This window comes from Drosophila santomea, chromosome 3R (assembly GCF_016746245.2).
Source record: "Drosophila santomea strain STO CAGO 1482 chromosome 3R, Prin_Dsan_1.1, whole genome shotgun sequence".
NCBI lineage: Eukaryota > Metazoa > Arthropoda > Insecta > Diptera > Drosophilidae > Drosophila > Drosophila santomea.
In genome coordinates, this window is record NC_053019.2 from 20,914,564 (window position 1) to 20,936,142 (window position 21,579).

The following is a 21,579-nucleotide window of genomic DNA, read 5'->3' on the forward strand; positions in this document are numbered from 1 at the left end:
AAAAATAATTTTTTTTTCGATAGCAAAGAAAATAGTTGTCCAAAAGTGTAATGCCATACCTTGTTGAATTCGTAACAAAATTCCCTATCCATCTGTGCTCAAAAAGGGAAAATGTAATTTTCTGCAATTTTTCGCAAATTAGAAACCTACATTTCCCTGTGATCCATTTTATCATTTCAACTTCTTAAGTTTTCGGTACACATCAGTATATTACGCATACGCAGTGTTGCCTTCAGCGATCTTGACTTTCATTGATTTATTTGTATGTATATTCCCCCTAATCAAAAGTCGTGATATCATCGCAATATTAAACAAAATAATTAAAAAGTAACTATTTAATCGGTTAATTGAGGCGTACAACAGGTAACAGTAGTATTGACTTATTATGCATTCAACCATTGTGAAATTCCGTAATTGCTTTTCTACTATCGCGACCGCAGCTGTACTATATATTTTTGTTTATAAAGTCGCCGATTCGTGTGTATATAGATGTCTATATATGTGTTCGTTCATTCAGCAAACGCGATTATGAATGGACGGGCAGCGGTGGAAAAAAGCTACAACCGATTCCACACAAACACACATCACCTCGCAGTGCGGATGACTCATCGCCGTTTTAACCAGAATTCGTGCGTTTTTGTTTTGCTGTTTTCCATTTTGGCCCACTTGGTACTTGCTGTGGTGTGGGAGAGAGGGACGTGCCACGGCCTAGGGCTCTGCAGCTCCACACTTGGCACCCACTTGCCAGCCGAATGCCAGCCGCAGTCGCCAGAACTCGTTTCACTCGCACTCTGAGTTTCACTCACTTGAGTCGAATCGAAACGAATCGAATGAGTGCTCTGCAAGCTGGTGGATTCAGCTTAAAGAGAGGAGCCAGGCAAAATCAGGCAATATCAGGCGATGCGAGGCTATGGCATGGTTATGGTTGTGGTGCTGGTGCTGGAAATCCCAATGCAGCATTGCGAAATTCCCCCGGAGCATAAGAGTTTCGATAAAAGACAAGGAGGATACAACTCGACTTGGGAATACCTAAGCGAAGTTAAACGGAAAATATAACGGGGGCACAGGTTATCAGGAAAATGATAACCTTAACAATCGAATTATTTACTAAGCGGGAACTAAGTAGCTAGTAATTACTAGTAATTTTGTCTCTCTCAATCGATTTCTTATCGCACTTTCTAGATAGTAAATAGGAAATATTAAAAGCCTTTAGAGGTTTCCACCCACTATATATGCTTTGAGCTAAAATTTAACGACCTAATGGATGCATTTGTCAACTGCGCCCCGAACCCAGCATACCCCATATATTTCAGTTGCACTTCAAGGAGTTGACACAATCTGGGGAGTGCTGTGTGTGCGTCGTTGCTCGGGCGTCAGTTGCCGATAATTTCCTTGGGGCTTATCTGCTCTTCCCCGTTTCGCACTTTTCAACGCCATGGCGAATCGGAAACGATGGCGATGCTGCAGTCCCTCCGTCGACGATCCCCTACTGGCCCTCCTGACTTCTCCTGACTCCTCCTGGCATTCCAGCGCCCGATGCTGCGCCTCTTCTCGGAATTCCACACTGGATGACGCGGCACAAAGTGCATTTGGGTAGCCGGGGAACACAGGATCGTGTTAATCTTTCACCGGCGAGTCCATTTTCAGCCACACTCCACACTGCACTCCGTTCCAGATGTGCTCCAATTCCGGCGGGCAATCCGGCCAATTCCACACCCATTTCCCAATCCCATTCGGCGGCATGTGCCATTTCCGCCGGCTTTTCGCCTGAAATTAGTTGTTTCGCCGACGTATAACTTAATTAGGGGAATAGAGGGTATTATTCTCTGGCAGTTACCATTAAGTAGTGGCGCCTCCTGCCACATTTTTCCATTCTGGCTAAGCCATCTCCTCGGGAGAGTTTAATAAACCCACGAAAACAGTAGCGGTGTCGAAAAAATATAAAAGGGGGATACATTTTCATAAAACCTAATTAATATCTTAATTAATAAATTTGTATTATACTAATGTATTTACCCTAGTCATCCAGATTAAGGCCTGTAATCACTTTAGCCGCTATCTGTATCAATTTCGGATGAAAACGTGACTCGCAATTTGCGTGGTGTCTATATGTTAGAGATAAGCGATATCAGTCCCCATCTATCGCGCATCAAATCAGTTGTACCCCTTACCCAACCAATCCCCCTGCAAACAGCGCTCCTGATAAACGTATTTGTTTCTCCGTCTTTTGCCTCCCATGACGGCCCCATTTTGATTCCGAGAAAATCGAAAGCTAGTGCGAAAACACGCACCTTTTGACATTTTCCTTTGGCTGTTTCCATATTTCTACCAGCTCGTTAGTTGGAAATGCTCAAGTAAGTGATGACATAATGCTCGGTTTGGTTTTCGTGGGGAAATAGCCTTGGGTATTGAAAAGCGATCGCTTTTTTCTTTCCCCCAACTTGTGACGTCATTGCGCGGAGCGACCGTGTTGACCAAATTTGGCTCTCAAATGAAACGCGGCTCGAAACCGGCTCCTCTGCTTCAAAGTTGATTTTTTCAAAGGCCCCAACTAATGCTAAGTTGAAGCCATTGACGTCACGAGATAATTTCATTAGCGTAGCGCCAAAATGCTCAAGCTAAACGGTCTTTTAAGTGCAGATAGCGATATATCTTTTGTAGTGGTGATTTCCCCCAATGGAAATGGCAAATCTAAAGAAAGAAAAAAGGCTAGAAGCTTCGCAGATCTGGATAACCTATATAGTGGGGAGCTGATAAGAAAATGCTAGCTCACCATATAAGCAGTGTTTATTCTTACAGATCGAGTTAACTAGCATTTGTTACTTTACTTATGCTGAATAATATTCTTGTTATGTAAATAAGCAACTAACTAGCTGGATTTTATATGTATATAGACTTATCATTGACCCATCTAATAAACTACATCGCTACTTTTCAAGAGGGGAAGTTAACAATAAAGCCCATATTGAACTGACTGATCATTTTCCAGTTTACGCTGAGCAGTAAGAGTTATATTTACCCACTCTTATCAGTTCTGGTAAGGTGTATTACAAATTTCCCCCGAAACCCACACATTCTAAGGCCAAAAGTCAATCAAAGAACTCGTTTGAGGGTAACAAGTGCTTAGTAGAGAAATTACAAGTGCACACTGCTATCTACACCATCTATTTATATGGTTTATAATCTATGAACGTGCATTGAGTTTACGAAATCCCCTGACATTTTCCTGGAACAATCGAAAGCCATAATAATAATAAAGACAAATAAGAAATAAGAAATGAGAAATCGAGTGCGAGGACAGGCAAAGGCAAAGGCGAAATGTCGTAAAAGTTTCGCCATAAAAAACGTAGGAGCAGAACGCAAAGTCGAGGAACCGAAGCCGAAATTACAACAAGACAAGAACAATAATAATTAATTGTTTATTTTGTTGTGTTGTGTTGTGATATGTGTGCATTTATTTATTTATTCGCTGGCTAAGTGAGCACGCTGATGTTGATGGCAACAAAGGCGGCGGCCAAGGCATTGGCAATTTTATATTTATTTATTTTTAGTTGATGCGCACATTAAATCGGCAATTTCTGCTGGATATCCGATCGTGATTATAAAGTGCTAAAAAACGAATTATTCGAACGAGAGTGGGTACAGTTGGGGTCGAAACGAAAGAAAACTTTGGCAGTTAACTTTAAATTCGATTATTTTAAAACCAATACTACCAAAAATCAAAAAGAATTTATACCAAGATATGCAACAATTAAGTTTTTAACTGAAAAGAAGACATAACTACCATCTAAGTGATCTTTTGTTAAACTTTTTTCTTTTCTTAACCCATCATACCTAGAGTGATCCCTAGCGTGTGTTTTGCAATTAATAAAACCCTATTTTCTTGACCCCAAGTGTGCAAGCATAAAAATCCGTAAAAAGGTTATCTCCGAGGAGAGTTCGCAGCTCGTTAGCCGATTTGCTCGTGACTTTTAATGCGTTTGCTTTTAATGCATGGAATATTTATGTAGCACGCTGCATGTTTTATGCAGTGCAATGCGATAAAGGCAATTTGTGTTGTTCAAGTGCACAGCACCATATTCAGTTGTATATACTCGCTGCAAAATACAGTGAACACCCCTCGCACCAACCCCATCCTGATCGACACATCGCCATCCCCATCCCCATCTCCATCGCATCTCAAACATTTCGACGCGTGAGTCGCTTGACATTCTAAGTGGAATACCAGCGAGATATCAAGGGGGAGATTTGAGGTATTCAGGGGAAGAGCGGTGAAGAACGGGGGTGAGGCGTAGCATCTGAGTGCCACTTGACCTTGGCATTGGATTTAATTCTATGGCGAAATCAACTGCAGCATAATTTCGAGTGTCAGCCGAATGGGAAATTGTGGTGGAAAGATATAGGAGGCGGTAAGCATGTATGCCGCTTGTCAAGTTTGGTATTAGCCGAGGGATTTGTGTGGCGAACAGAAGACAAGTCTATTTTGGTATTCAAGATTTCCCTTTTGAATTCTTAAGGCAGATGAAAGGGCACTTGAGTGGTAGGCATCATTGCTTATATGATCAAATATTTATGTCCATCTGAGGATATGAACAGTAAGTTTACATCTAAAAACATATCTTTGAAAATAAACTTCATGCCAAAGTGCGATGCGATTTCATACTGAAATGCGGCAAATTCATAGTTTAGATAAATATGCTATCGAGTATTTCATAGATTGCCGCAGCCCCAAGTGGAATCCAATTAGAAACGGAAGCGAAAGCCTTGACCTCCAAACGGTTTCTTGGCTTATTGGCCACATTGCAGCAATATGAAATTGGCGATGCACGTGTTGCGAACGAGAATCGAGCAGAAATAAAGACCGCACCTACGCCAAAAAAAGAAACAGATGCAGGGTGCAAATATCTCTCAGATACGAGATACATGAGGGATGGTGAAGGGGGAGGGGAATATCCGAAAACCAAACGATCCGAAATAGAGAGATAGTAGAGAAATAGAAAAACAAATGCAAAGAGGGCAACCTTGGCTGCGACTACGAATCAAGTGCAACGAGGGAATGCACAATAACCCACTCACTCGCTCGCTCGCTTGCTCTCCCACTCACGTTGCCTCTCTCGCATGCGATAAAAGTATCTGTGTGAGCTGCACGCGCTCTCAGGTTCTCTCTATCCAGCTCTCTCTCTTCGATTAAACTGGGTTGTGTGCGTGAGAGAGCGACACAGAGTGACAGCGCGAAACAACAACAAAAGTGTAAATTGAAATTCCAAAGATGTCGACAAAGTAAATACGAAATAAAAACCCAAAACGAGACAGCGGCAACAATAACAATGGAAAGCTACAACAAAATGCGCACCACACAATTCGGCGAATAATCATAATAAAAAAAAGGCAGACGAGTATACGACATGGCAACAACAAAAAACAAAAAAGTTCAATATATTTTTTAAACAAGTTTCCAGACCCGTATGTGTGCCGTTTTCTATATGTTTTCGTTTTGCCTCACAGACAAAGTCGGCCCTAGCATTCAGCTGCTTTCTGTGAGAAATGTTGAGATTCAGATCCAAAAACCGGGGGGAGTACGGAATTATTGCGTTCTATGCAGTACCAGTTTGTACCGCCCGACCGTTCCTATCCGCTGCTATCCCACTTCCTCTTCACTGATCCAAGTGAACGGCAATAAAAGCAGATGGTAACGAAGCGTAATATACCCTTTCAGTGTCCGGGTTCAAGCATAAACCATCTTAACTTTTTTACAAACTTCAGGGGATAGTTTAAGCGATGCCTTTCAGCTTCTCTCTATTCTTACCAATGTGCTATGGAACTACAAGGCCCTATCTTTCCCAGCCTTATCTTGGGCTTATTGACCAGGTTTCTCTAAATTATCTTTGCATATCTCGGAGTTAAACCGATGTGCTGATGTGCCCTATAAGAAAGTTTACTTCTGGAGTTCCCACGGAACTATGTTAATGCAGTTCCACTTGTGGATTCTTCCAGTTGGCTGCGAAGTAAACCCGTTTGCCAGCTGATAATACCCGCGTATGTAGGGTACACAAATAGAGTATCGCACTTACGATAAGATTGCGCGTCGGTGTTGCTATTTTCGTTGTCGCCGTCGATATCGCAGCGCTCAGATCGGCGGGCAGAAAGTCCAGCTCCTCCTCCTCCTCCACCGCCTGGTTCTCCTGATCCTCCTGGTCATCCTCCTCCATCCTGAGCCTGTCCTGTTCCGCCGGATCCGGATCCTCGGGCTTTGCGATGGCGGGCTTTTTCGTTGTGCGCTCCACTTTGACTTTCATTGTTGCTGCTCTCCACTGGGCGATTATAAACAAAACTTACATGTGCAGCTGGCACACTCGCACACAATCACACACACACACGCACACACACACACTATCTTTTCGCCTTTTTGGCCTTTTCCAGTCGATTCTGTAGATTAAAGTCGGGCGAACCACGCCCCGTACCACGCACCGTTGTTTATCGAACTTTGAACGACTTTAGGTTGAATATTTCGTAATTATCTACGGATTTCTGTCGCTCTCCCGGAAAAAAAGCGTTGCTGTATTGCGAATATTACGATGTCTTGCAATTTTTAGACGGTTTGTTGGGAATGTTCTAACTTTGCACTTGTGAAAGTGTTAAACAATCAAGTGTAACAACAACAAGTTGGCTGGATTTGTTTCGGGGGCGGGGGTTCTTTGTCTCGCTCCAACCAACGTGGCTCGCGGCGCGTGCGAGCGGGAGAGCACTAGTGGGCGTGGGGGGGATGGGTGTTGGGTGGCACTGACGGGGGACAGAGAGAGACAGAGAGAGTGGCGCGAGCGAGAGCGAGAGTGAGAGGGAGACGGCCGCGTGGCTTTCCGCTGCCGTTTGCTGCAGTCGCGTTTCAATAAGTTGCCTTAACAAAAAGCGAAAAATAACTGAACAACTGGCAACTGGCGACGGCAAAAGACCGACCGACCGCTCGCTCCATTCCGCTGCCTCTGTCTCTGCCTCTCCTCTCTCTTTTCCTCTACAGCGAACAGACGGGTGACGTCTTGGCCATTGCCTCGCACACACACGCGCACACACACACGCGCAGCGAGCGGCCCACACAGATACACGCACACCAGCGGGAAGCCTGGAAATTCAAGTTGCGTAGATGCCAGGGATGCAGAAGATACCGAAGCAATCGGAACCAGTTGCAGAGCTGGGATTGCAGAGCTAGAGATACTTTAGCATTACACTTCTAAAACAATAATATTTATAATAGTATCATGGATAAGTTCTTGAAAAGTATGCAAAACAAAATGTTAGATGTTTTATTTCGTTGCCTACTTTTATTTAATAATTCCACTTGATTAAGGTTTTCTCGGAACTGTTAACTCCCTGCTAAATTGAAATCATTTTACATGCAACTCACTTGACTTAATTTCGTTTCAATAATGCCAATTAACACGTTGAATTTTTAATTCCACACTTCCGTTAGCCGTCACGGAATTTCACACATCCCAAAAATATCTCCTTGACCACCGCAAAAGCAATCCAAAACAATTGGTAATCAGAAAAATCCATAAAGCCGCCAAAAACCGCATGGAAAAACCCGGCTGAGCGATTTTCGTATGCTCCGCATGAATCTCGCGGCCCTGACGAATATGGGTGTGAAGCAGAGACAACACAATAACTGTCAGAATGATGCGGCGAAAAGGGGAGAGCCAAAGAGAGCGCGATGGAGGAATCAATCTCACAGATACAGATATAAGTTGAATGTCGGGCAGTTATCGCATGCGATATTTGATTCAGCGAGAGAGTGGCTCGATTTCGAGTGCGATTCACTTTCCACTCAGCTCAATGTGAATGCACTCAAAGTGGCAATTTGGCGCGCAGCTCGTTTGTTGACATTTTCCACTTGAAGATACGTTTTTGTTTTGGTTTCTCCATTCTCTCTCGATGCCTCACTCCCTCCCCCCACCACAAAACGACCACTTAAGAGAGCGGACCAGTTGCCCGGGCACATGTTGGATTTGGTTGGTTTTGAATCCGATTTGTGTGTTATGTATGCCAAAGTGGCGCGGCACGCATCGCCACTCTGAAATGGATGACGGCGATGAGTCATCGGGGTTTTACCCACGGATACATGGGCATAAATACCAATACAGCGGCATCTGGAGAAACTGAGAAATTGCCGTGGGCCGCCCGCAATCCACAGATATTCAGAGACTTTCAGGGGCTCAGATATGCGGACAGGTTACCTGTGTATATTCCCCTTCCATTTACGATTCCAACGCCAATTGGCGCCCAATGCAAGTGCCACACGCCGAATAATCCAGTTGAATTTACACAAATCTGGAGAAATCGGGGCTCGATATTATCATATTCTTTTCAGATCTGATGTTTTAAGGTGATGTTTCAAAATATTGTGAAATAAAGCATATGATTAAAGTTTCTTCTTTTGCTGTTGTCATATTATTATTTCAAGCTGGGAAACCCATCCAAGGTTTTTTTTTCTTCCAGTGCAGACATTTGCCGATTGAGGTCAGTTAATGAGTGCGAGTATCTGCGAGATGCATTTGGGCGCGTGCTAAATGCTAAATGTGTCTATTAGCCCGAAGAAATGCGCCGCACACGCATTAATATCCGTTTCCATTTCCATTCCCATTCAGATTTCGATTCCGAGTCCGAGTGCGATGCGCTGCCATTAGGTGAGGTGTCCAGGTAGCCGAAATGTTTTGTGGCCATTAGCTGGGCGGGCAGTGAGACTGGAACTTCGACTGGGACTTCGACTGAGACTCCTTTCACAGCACGAGCCCGATAAGCCATGTCTGAGTGCCTGGCGACGCCCTAGCACTTCCCAATCCACAATTCCCGATTCTGGACTCCAAACGAGGGATATACATATGTACACATGTACGTGTATCAAGGCTGGGGGTTGAATGCCTTTTTCTTGATGCTAATGTGGCTGTAATTTGCCAGGCGACTTCACGGGGGCAACTCCGATTAGGTTACCATTCTAGATCATATTTTATGGGGCAGGAATTCGCTGGAAGTGCCGATCAAAATCGGAAGCGGAAACTATTTAAAATATGTACCACTTATCACTAGAACGAGTCACAGACTACAAGAACGACACGATTAGTGTGTTTTAGTTTTTATTTTATTTTAAAGGGATATAATTTGGCATTTGAAAATACATCCATTTTTATTTTTTTTTTTTTTTTAAGTATTTATATTAAGCTCTCTATAAATAAGTTCAACTGTCAAACACGTGCAGCAAACATTTGTTTTCCCAATCAATTTAGATTTACTCTGAACTCGATTCAGTGTTTGCATCTCAAAGATTAAATTACATTATAATTATATGTATAATTCACTTCAAGTGCTTGACTGCCGTTCAATTTATTTAAGTCCACACAACTTGAGTGCATACTTAATTATTTACTTGGCGATATGATCGCTTGAATAATGTTTACATTGATTAAAGTTTCGATCACGTCATGGAGCGACGTCATCGATTCGCCAATAAGTCACTTAGTTCCCAGAAAACTGTTTATATTTCTTGGTATCGAATGAATAAGCCAAGAAAGTTACAGGTTTTTGAAAACAATCGGGGATTTAATGTTCAAATAGGGATCTATATAAGGTATTAATCATATTCAGAGCTATTTCCGCTGCAACAAAAGTGCACGTGCAATTTCAAATGAAAAGTGCTTGCTTATTTGGCTTTTTTTGCAGTGGATGTAAGGCAACTTCAAGGACAATCACTTTCCCAGCCATCGATAGAAAAATAAATCCCAAAACAATCGCGCTGCAAATCCAAGAGACCTTCACTCAAAAACAGCTGATTATTGGGTCCGCTAATGGGTCTAAAGTGGGAAGGCGGCGGGGCGTGGCTGTTAGCCAACTAGCTGCAGCTTAAATGATTAAGAAAACTTAATGAGTTTGTTGTAGAACCGTTTTGCAGCCAGAAACGAGGCAGAAACAAATCGAGCGACGCTCATTAAAAAATTAAGCATACGGAATAATAACAGATATGGCAACAATAAAACCTAAACGACTGCAAATTAAAGTTGTTAATTTCGAGCGCTTAATTGTTTTTGTAATAATTAATAACAACAAAACAGAGAGGCCACAAATTGCCCCACACACACACAAAAAGCCAACAACACAAGTTCAAGGACAGCTCTAAAATCAACATAAAACTTTCCATTTCCAAAGGGCTTAATGTCGTCTTAAGAGTTTCCCAAGCACTTAAGACTTTCATAGCATATATTTTCTTGGAAATCGATAAAACAAATACAAGCATAAAAGTTTTAGAATGGCTTATCGTTATAAATTACCCTATTTCATGGGTAAATATTATCGGTTTATTCCGTATACGATTCTGTTGAAACAGGAGTGTTGTTAATGTGAATGATTTGATATACTTTTTCCCAGCTTTTCTGATTCTTTAGGTGAAGAGAATTCCCCATAGTATTTTATATCCGTTTTCAGATCCATACAATTATAGCAAAAGCTAATCAAAACCCGCAACCTAATGATTCAGCACCCGCTGGAGAATCTCGCCGGCATCTTGCTGATAGTTTGATTGTTTGATTGCCCTGATTGATAAGCAACCGTATGACCCATAGGCAAATAGCAAGCCTAACCAATGCGAATCGATTTGGCCTAGTCATGGCAACTCCCCACAAGGTGGCCCACACCGAGGTCCGCAGATAAGTGGCGAGAATCAGTCCGTTTCCGAAACCCAAGCCCACACACATGGTACTCTATAAGTGTGTACTGTGAATGTGGTCTGGAGTGTTCGGCTGATGGCATTTCCGTTCGACGTTTTCGCTTTCCAGCTGAGTGTGTGCTTTTTCTCTTTCAGCCATGCGGACTCGTGGACTTGGGGCTGTTTACGGTGCTAACACTTCCTGGCCAGCGGTTCGTGACTATGTCGTTGGCTTCTTATCTGGAGGAAGGTGCTCCGGATCGGCTTACGGCGTGCGTTCGCCGTCACCGTGCTCAGGTTGTTGTTCAGGTTGTCGCTCAGGTTGTCGTATTCCCGGCCAGAAGGTCTGCTGGCCTCTGATTGTGTATTTCAGAGGCAGAAGCGTAGACTTTCCGTCGCGACACGGACACATGTGGGCATGCATCACCGCCGTATTTTTACCCCATGACGCTATCAGGTGCGGGGACTCTAGAGCGGCGACGATCGCCCAGATTAAACGACAAGCAAAGGGGTTTTCTGCCAAAAGATAATGCCCCTGTGACGGCAATCGCACAAAAAGTCACTCATGCCAGCTATCACTTTGCCTTGAATATATTCGAGTGGATTTACGGAGAGTAATGCCTACTACTTCCTAGCTAATAACAAAGGTATTTCCAGGACTGATTTGCTTCGAAATAAAACAAACAGCTGTTGCAAATTAATTATAATGTGAAGCTTAAATCAACTTCGGAAATGCATACTGACCATATCATTTGCGATGTGCCTGCCTGCGTGACTTTAGCCACATAATTGTTATAATTGATCTGATTTCAGCAGCTTTAAATACACTTGAAACTCGTGAGGGCTAAAATTAAATGTCACCAACGAGAAGTTGCTGTAATGGGGTGAAAACAGGTCAACATCACTTTCGAGAGGTTAAATAAACCCTTTTGTGATCGCTTAACTCTGTAACTGTCTGCTGGCTTAATTTAAATTTATTTAAATCGCCTCTATATATATTTGCAAATTACATATACGTATATATGGAGATCCAGTTTTTTATTTGTTCGCAGTTGAAACAAATTAAATTACGCGAAATGTATTTTTTATTGTTTGTTTTATTTACTTATCCCCTTATTTTGAGTGTATGTGTGTTTTTTTTTTATTTTGGGGAGTGGCTTTCCCACGCCACAGCGAGCAGTAAATATTTACTTCAGATAAAGTAAGTATGCGCGCCTAATTTTTGGGGAACGCTGTGCTCCACATGTCGTATGCGCGACGAAAGCTCAAGATCAAGTATACGCCCCCTTGCCGCCATTTTGTCTAGTTTTTCCAGCTTTGAAATTCCCAATATCGCACACAACTAGGCCGCAATTAAAAACAATGCGAAAAACCAACGGAAACAAAAGCAAGTAAGACCTCAACTTGGGGCGAAGCGCCGCCCACCAAACCGCAAAACAAAAGCATCCACAAATCATGAGCTGTGGGATGAGGGAGATGGCCAATCATAATGCCGCCTTGTGTACTTGTAACTGTATGCTACACTGAGCGTCTTGGCGAGTGTAATTTGAATGTCTCATCTATGCTCAGTAGCAGTTTCTCATATAAACCCTTTTTTTTGGAGTTCCTCGAGAATCAGATTCCATATTACCCGCACAAACAAGTCATGTTCTTATCGTTAGTATTAACTGTTCCACTTACTTGTCTGCTCATTTGAAGGGATGCATAATCTTGCCGCTGATGCTGCTGCTGCTGCTGCTGATGCGCCTGATGCTGCTGCTGCGCCTGGAGTTGCTGATGCGCTGCTGCTGCAACCACTGCTGCTGTTGTGGTGGTGGGCGCCAGGAATTGCTGCTGTTGCTGTTGGTGGCATTGGTAGAAGTGGTTGCTGGATTGGGATGTTGTTGCGGGCACTAGATGCTGCTGATGTTGCGTGTAGTTGTTGTAATTGGGTTGCATGTACTGCGTTTGCTGCTGCTGCTGTTGCGTCAACTGCTGATTGTAATTGACATTCATGCTGTTATTGTTGTTAATGTGGCGCTGCTTGTTGCAATCGGTTATCCAGGAGGCGGCACGCAGTTGCTGCTGCTGCTGCAGCTGCAACATTGTGTTGTTGCTGCTGATATTCGCATTGTGCCCGTTTGCCCAAATATAATTATTATCGGGCGAATTGTGCTGCTGCTGTAGATGCTGCTGCTGCTGCTGCTGCTGATGTTGCTGCAGCAGTTGATGCTGCAGTTGCTGCTGCTGCTGCAGTGCGTTGTTGTTGTGCTGCATCTCGGTGGCCTTTAGTGCAATCATTCAACGGGCAACAAATTGTCAGCGTTTATCACAAGATGCTGCAATTTCCTGCTCTCCTTTGTTTGTTGGTTACTTTTGTTATTTTTGCGAATTTATTTTTGGCTTGATTTATCGCTGCTCGTGTTTTGTTTGCCGCACTTACTACATGTATTTTTAATTGTACGAAACTTAGTAACACGCTTTTGTTTGGCTATATATAATTTTTGGCAATTGGTTTGGATTGAGGGGTTTTGTTAAGTTAAGTACTATTAAGGCGTAATGCAGGCACTTTATGTCAGAAATTCACTTGTTAGTCTCAAAATATTTTTACAGAAGTTTCACTTTACGTTTATTATAAGATTTCTTAATTGAAAGATTTTATTATTTGTGTGGCTATACTTTTCATGTTTAACCTGCGATTTATAGAAGTATTAAATACTTTTCCTCATCGACTTATTGACTCTAGTGACTATTGGTATTTTTGCTCCAATTTGCGGGACAGAAGTCTCCGAAGATATTTACACAGAAAGTTTTGCTGCTTGCGAATGAGTTCCTGGCAATTTCACGCTGATGAGTCAACCGCTACATCAGTTTGCATATTTTTAAAATGCGGTTTATTAAGTTCGCGATCGATTGTCCGCCCCTCGGATCGATTGGAAATTTTCGATATGCGATTTCCGATCAGCACGTGCGGGCCAAGTGGCTGGGTAACGGTAAACGAGGCGTAAACAAACACCGAATCGGGCAAACAAACACGGATTAAATTACGTGATTTAGCCATAAACAGGCGACGGAATCGAAAAAACCAGACACTGCATGTTCTTTTTAGATACACAAATGTACGCAAGTAAGTAAGTGCTTTTCGCTAGCCAGACATCCAGTTGCTTTTGTTATTTTTCGAATTAAATCTTTCACAGCACGTTCTCAGTCGCCGCCAACTCGCGTTGTTCGAATTCGAATTATTTGGTTTTTTAGAGCCAGGACTGTAGGCAAGACGTCCACACGGCAGCGCGGCAGAAAGTGTATTAAAACTGAAAATGAAAATTTTGATAAACCTGCGCTCAAAGGCGCACACACACACACGGTCGCACGCACACACGCGCACCACCGAAGGCGGCCGAGGGCAGCCGACGCGAGCCGAAGTGCGATCGCGATCACTGTGTTTTCTGTTTTTCGCGTTCGTTTTTTTGGGGGCTTTCAATATTTTACTCGCTGCGCTCCGAAAACCAGGTAAAAAACTGCGCTGAAAGGCTACTAAATGCGAAAACCCAAACAGTAAAAACAAAATATAACACACGAGCCGAAGAAACAAATTATTACGAGGCGCGTTTTATTTCGGCTCTTTCGCTCTTTTTTCCACCTTTTCCACTTTTTTTTGTTTTTCGTTTATTTGTGACTAATCTCGCATGTGCGGGGTGGTCCAGTGTTTGATTTTCGCCAACACCTCTGCTGCTTCCCGACACTTTTCGTACCCTCTATTGCGATTTGGCGCCAATTGGCTGAACTAGCCGATCCGCTCCGTGCGCCCGTCCATAGATCACTGCGAACTGCGAACTGTCGCCGCCGACGTCTTCTTGGCTGCCTGCGTCGCCGTCATACAACTATGGGTATGACTAATCCCCGCTGGCACGCGGCGGCGGCGGCAGCGGTGGCAGCGGCTCCAACTACAACAACAGTACTGTACAATAACAGTATGTAGAACAGCCGCAGCAACAGCGCAACTACAACAACAAGTGCGATCGGAAGGCGGCAGCTTTTCAGGAGCACAACAAACAGCAGGGCGGTGGTTCCAGGTCAATCATAATTGGAAACACTCAATATTTATTTAGCTTTTTTATGGGAACTAAATGTATTATTATTTCACAGCGCACTTGTGTGGAAACCTATTTATAGCTAAATATATTTATATATAGTTATAGTTTAGATAAATGTAACTTTAGACAAATATATGGGCAAATAATAGACGTTCAAGCTTTTTATTATGAGTTAAGTAATAAGTAGAGTAAAAATATTACCACATGTGATATACTTTTAATCACCTTTCTATTCTTAATCCCTTTCTTGAGGTCATATGACAAGTTTTAGTTACTTGTTTACCCAATGTAAACCTTAAGCTAGTTATACATATAAAAAAACTTTTGTATAAACAAACCATTTCAAACTTCCACGCGCTCTATCTTGGATTTGAAATTATTGAAATCGAATCTGAAAAGAATGTTTGTTTCACAAATTCAAAATTTTATATACAATTTTTAATTTTATATAATAATTTTATATTTGCTTGATTCATTGATCACAAGTATTACAGCCTTAAAATAGCTGAAGCGCTCAGCACTGCCTATCAAAATTTTGTTTTGCTGATTTTTAATCTATGCAACAACAACAACCACAAGAACAACAACCACAGAGGGGATCACTAAAATATGCGCGACGTGCCCACTTTTTTGCAGCGGCGAAATTTGTTCTTGTTTTTTTTTGCTGCCCGTTTGCTGTTGTTGTAAATGCATTTTAATCAGCGAGCTGTTGTTGTTGTTGCCTTTATGCGACACCTTGCGAAAATGCAAATGATCCTGGCACACACACGCACACACTCACATGCGGGGACTCCAACACACGTGCACTGACAGTTTGTCACGCTCTCTGCGCGCTGCCTCTCTCTCCTGCTCTCTCTCTCTCTTTTACCTGTGCGAATGTTAATTGAAGAATTTATTGTTGTCTCATTGTTGTATTGTTGTATTTCAGCCTGGCGACGGCGGCGGCCGCTTATTTTTTTCTTCAAATTTTATTTGTCGGGTTTAATTATGACAACAGCAACAACAACCAGTCAGCGCCAGCCGATCATTGACTTTTCTGCTCTGGCGTCACATAGTTTTTGTTTTTGCCCGCTGTTTCTGTCCCAGTGGTTCTTGTTGTTGTTATTCCTTGCTGCTGGAAGTTGTTTTTGGCAAGAGAGAGAGAGAGATGGATATAGAGAGGGAGTGATAGTGGGTGGACGGAGAGCGGGAGAGTGGCATGAACTTTGGGCCTGTTACCGTTTAACTTTTGCGCTTGACAACAAAAGGGAGAAAGGTTACACCGCAAACAAATTAGAGCTCATTAAATTATAGCATTGATCAAATGCAGATATTAAGAAATAAATTAATGTATTTTGACAAACTCAACTGTTTTGCTTATGATTAAACTTGGTTAAATTCGTCATACGTTTAATGACTCACGATAAGAATTTTGATTATGATACGCTTGACATTTCAGAAACTTTCTTTTCTTTATTTTTACAAAATGTATTTCTACCGAATTTTCAAAATCAAATATAGCTTTCTTTCCGGCTATTTTGTTGAATAATACATACTTTTCTTGCTCTGCATCAGCGGGCTTAAGGGTTTTATTTTCCTGCTGATTAAAATTAATAAAAACGCGGAATTTGCATATGCACAGCCCCTTCAATAGAATTGGTGGTCGCTCGCAAACATTTTTAATCAAGTTGCATGCTCGTTTAGTGGACAACCAGCACCAACCCACTCCACTCCACCCCACCCCACAAACAACCTCCCACCCACCGCAAACACTGGGCGAACTTTGGCGACCCGTTGACATGTTAATGACACTTTTATAACGCCAACAACAACAGCGCCAACAAGCTGGCAACAAAAACAAAGGCGGATGCAACATTCTCCATTGTTTATGGAGCGAGCAGCGCGAGGATACAAATTGTTTTTATTCCGTTTTTGGGGAGGGAGCGGTCCCATCGCCGCAAACACTTACGCACAAGTAAATACCGAAGCGAATGTGTGCAGCTACACTGCAAGAAACACTGAGATCGCAAGAATACTGAGTAATATATATTAAGTAATGTGCAGGTAACTTATGAATTTTAATAAAAGAAACAATACTATTGGTAATACTAATAAAAAACACATTTTTTTTTAATTTAATAGGAATTACACATTAAAACTGTTTTTTCCAGTCTACCGAACGCATTTATTCCATTGACGTGTGGCGGGGCTTTAAGTCATTTTTGATGTACGAGTTGTTCTTGTTGCTGCTGTTGTTATATTTCGTGTATATTTGCGTTAATAATACGCGCGAAAGGTAACGGGTACAGTGAACTCGAGACACGTACAGTGCGTACACCTTTAATTGCACCGCGAACGCGTTTGTGTGCGCCACTCAATGAAACAGCCAGTTTGCTTAGTTATTGGTATGGGTGCATCGCAACTCACGCGAACATAACGAATATTGCGAATATTGGGAGCCAAAACAGAAGAGTAACCCAAGAAATCTGCGAAGAATTCACAGAAGAATTCTTCGGAGCGCCCAAGAACAGAAGCCGTTCTTCTGCAATTGCCGTGGGCGTTTCAAGTCGCACGACTTCGCCGGCATCTTTAAGGCGGTAAAAGTCGCTGGAAAATCACAGCACACAGAAAAATTACACCCTATTTGTATGCAAAAATGCAATTGGAATGGTTTTAAATAATATTTTGTGAGAAAGGTAAAATCTTGGAGAGTAGTAGACTGAGTCAGCTTCCATTTCCCCTTGAGCATTAAAAAACCAAAAATATTATGCTATGGGAATATTGTGGGTGAGTAAACAACATTATTCATAGTTATTTCTGATAATCATGTTTAAAAAGCGCAGTGAGTAATTTAGTCTTAATATTAAATCTTGAGGTTATGGAAATATATAATATTCGTACTTAAATTGCCCAAGCTAAATCCATCTGAAATAAAATCAGATCACTCATAAGTGAGAAATGTTTCATTTGAAATTAAAAACATAAGTAATCGGTATACTATCAGTTGCTTAAAAAGTAACCTTCAAGTAGTGCAATGACCAATTAAGAAACTCTCTACTTGATATGTAGGTTTACTACTATTTTTCACCAGCATTCTCACTTTAGCTATACGATTTATCGCGGTGCTGCTGAGGTCGTGTCCGCTGCTTGCCTTGGCCTCATTCCGGGCCACCTTTCCAGTGTCTTCTGTTGTTGTAGCCGAATCTGCATCTGGTTCATCAGTGCGCTCATCAGCAGCTGGAGGAGATCGGCGGCATGCCAGCGGAACTCTGGACTGCGGATGCCACCTGGGTTCAAGTGCAGCTCCTAGGGGTTTTCCTACCGCTGGGAAGCGCGACTTGCGTTGCGCACTGTTGTTGCTTTTATTAGCACGTTTCGCCTTTACGATCGTAGCGTGATTTCTGCGTTCTGACCGCTTTGTTGCTGCTGCCGCCTCTGCTTTATTGCGCCGCAGCCTTTTGTTTTTTTTTTTTTTGTATTTTCTGTATTTTTATTGTAGTTTCGGCAACAGGTGTGGCCCCAAGCCATCGGTACGTTGAACCCCACGCGGGTTATGTCCCCATCTCCATCCGCCTCCTTAACCCGATTAGCATTTCCCTCTTTTCCGGGCCAGCCATGACGTGTTCCAGTTTGAATCCTTATCGGTGGTGGTCTCCTTAAACCAATGACGTCTTCGGATTTTTCACCCCATTTCTCGAGTTCCCCGATATCGGTACTGACGTCTATGTGACTCATCCCAGAAGCGAAGAGAGCTGATATCTAAGCCATTTTAGAGAGCAGCATTGTCAATGCGGTATTGGTTTATAGCACTAGCCTACACAACATCGATTTCGATTGAATGTTGTTTCAAAGTTAGCTAACTGCAATGTGAAGCCAACTGTTCCAAGTCAGAGTTAGTAAACTCGTTCCGATTTATTTAAGTTTATAATAATATACTTCAGCTTTTATTTTATGCATTTTTTTAACTTTTCATGAAATTCTTTTCGATTAGATGAGCTTCTTAGAATCAACTATGAGAATTTTAGGGAAGTTAAATTAGTTGAGTTAAATACTGAGTTTTTTCGAAGAATTGCTTATTTTTTGTCAATTTAGATAGAGCTTAATGGGAATTATTATAACATATAATTTATTTGTACTGATAAGCAAGTAGCATGCAGTTTAAAACTTTCTCGAGCATTTTCCTGTAAACTAGTGTAACTTCTTGCTCTCTCTCTCTCTCTCTCTCTGTCTTTGTTGGACTACCGGACCTAGGTCTATAAATATTGCGTATTCCACGCGGTGGCCGTGCTCTAAAATCGAGAGCCCTTAACTCATCCATCCACTCACAACAATTGGCGGTCGCACGAACAAAGCAAAGCCCAAATGGTTTAATGCCTTGCCAAAACAACCATAAAACCAAAAGGCCTGCCCCGAAAACAACAGCCACAAGCCGCTAAACAAATCCAAGCCAGAATCTGAAACAGCAACAGAACAGTACAGTACAGAAACTGAACAGAAACAGAGAAAACAAAAAGTTCAGATTGGTTCTGGTATTTTTATGCCCCTCGCTCGAAAGTGTCCGACGCATATTTCAACTTGTCAGGCGAAGAAAAGACGGCGGCGACCAGCGAAAAAAAATTAAAAAGGCTCGTAAAGCTGAAATCAGCAAAGCCGTTTCGAGGGTAATTAATCGCCAACGCCGCCGCCGCCATCGTCGCACATGGAGATCGGCATCGGGATGGGGATCGAGATGGGGATCGAGATGGGGTTGGGGATGGTGATCTTGCCAGAGGTACGGACGGAAATGCTGGCGGACGGACGGATCATCATCATCCAGACCCCGAAAAGAGCAGCCCCAGCAGAACCGATCCCAAAAGTCAGGCAAGAGCCAAACGCTGGAAGGCGCCTTGATTCGGAATAGGGGATTGGTTGGACAGCAAGTGACTATGTATATATGCCAAAGAGTCTAGCTAAGATGGCATAGAAAACATTGTAGATCTTAGTTAGTTGGTTTACTTTTCCATTCATAAGTAAGGTCTAGTTTACAAGACACGTTATTACATTTTCACCTTGAAACAAGAACAAGGTAAAAGAATTCGTCATCTGACTAAAACAGCACTAGTTATAGATCACAAGCACACGGGACACAAAGTCCAGCATACATATATCTGCATTATGGAAAGACCGTTTTATCAAAGGTCATAAAAAGCCAGTGAATCCTAATCTCCGGTGAATGGCGTACGTGTCGCTCCTCTACGGATCTATAGATGCACCCGTGGGCCAACGTAATCGTCATAAAGTCGGCAGCTATAGAATTTCACAATTGTTTTAGACGTTTGTGTTCGTTTTGGCTTTCGATTTGGCCGCTTGGTCTTGGCCGTTTTGGGATTCGATTTTACCCCATTTTGTGAAATTGAATTTATTATTTCGCAAGTTTAGAGTTCGCTGCGACTGCGAACACATGCGTGCACTGAGAAAAGTTTATGCATTTGTAATATGATGACACTTTAATTTAAAGCAAGGTAGTACTTTTATTCTGTCAAAAGAATATATGATGGATAATATAAAATAAAACCTTTGCTTTCATAAAATTAATCTTAATAAGAATGGCTGACTGAATGAAGTTAAAACGTAAAAATATTTTAGAGTGCTTCTAGTTCCACCCGTTCCACCTTTTTTTTTTCCTGTGCATGTGGCAAGCGCGACAATGGCAGCCTGTAATTGACCCACTTTCGGTGGTGGAGAGGAGCGGGGCAGTGGGGCGTGGGGGTGGTGCAGGACAAGGGGCTCTGTTTTGGGGGTGCCAGGTGCTGGGTGGTGGGTGGTGGGAGGTTTGTCAGCTGGCATCGCCATCGAAATCAACACGTGTGCGGCAAGCCTCGAATTGTGCGCCAATTCGCTGCCATTTACATTGTGTCTTGTGCATGTGGCCAAAAACCAGTTTCTCTCGGCTCCCAACTGTCCACAAGCCCCCCTCTGTGGGCTGTCCGCCCCTCTGGTCCACCACCTTTGGCAGCACGTTTTCATTCATCGACAACAAACTGTTGCATGCAGCCGCCAGTTGTAAATTTATTTACTTATTTGTTTACAGCTCGCGATGTCCGTGGCAGTGCTGTAGCCATCTGGTTACTTTATAGCTGAGAAACTTACAAAAAAAAAAAATGTTAAAAAAATATGTATGTAAGTGGTGATAAGTGGAATTTTATCAAATCCCTTAACTTATTTAATATGTGCTACGGAAGTAAAAGAGGCGGATGTGAGTCAAAGATTATGATTAGCCAAAGCGATTTTGCACAAACTTTACTACCTCCGTTAGGTTATCAGCTTCATTGCAATGAGTTTTCCTATATAGACAGCCTTTTGGTGGCCAATGCGACATCTCTGATCTCCGTGGCGCTCGTGCCAAACTTGTGGAACACTTGGACTTCTGGTGGCCATGCTGGCCCACTGGTGACTCATCCGTATCGTCTTGTCTGCGGTCTGGACTCCCCAGCGGAATTATCAATTCGGGCACGCACCGCACTCGCCTCCTCGGTCCAAGACCATATAGTCAGGCAGAGCACGGGCGATATTCAGCGCCTTATCGCGGCTTGGTGCCTGCGGTTTTTCTTTCTATGGAAGCCCCGGTCTAACCCCTTCATCTTGAGCCCCAATCGCTCTTTGTTTGCCTTGGGGGCTTGTCCATTTGTCCATTTGCACGGACCAATATTGGTTCATCGCAATTATTACTTGCCTGTTTGCACGTATTTGTACAAAACGGAAACTTGCTCAAAGTGCGTAAATAATACTCGTATGTACGCTCAAGCGTGGCCTTATTCGGGGTTAATGGCGGGAAAACCCCATGAGTCATATGGGGAACTT

The 21,579-nt window shown here is 42.7% G+C and overlaps 1 protein-coding gene across 2 annotated transcripts in view; it reads right to left on the bottom strand.

Moving 5' to 3' along the window:
* LOC120453117 (transcription factor kayak) overlaps window positions 1-12,982 on the bottom strand; it is a 29,205-nt gene extending 16,223 nt beyond the window's left edge. The window contains exon 1 of one of the 2 annotated variants that reach the window (XM_039637657.1): window positions 12,368-12,982. In XM_039637657.1, the coding sequence (XP_039493591.1) occupies window positions 12,368-12,967 (600 nt within the window). In that variant the 5' untranslated portion in view covers window positions 12,968-12,982. Of the gene's footprint in view, window positions 1-6,071; window positions 6,872-12,367 lie in introns of those variants that run through there. The other variant, XM_039637658.2, reaches the window with a different exon arrangement.
* Between the last annotated feature and the right edge of the window lie 8,597 nt (window positions 12,983-21,579).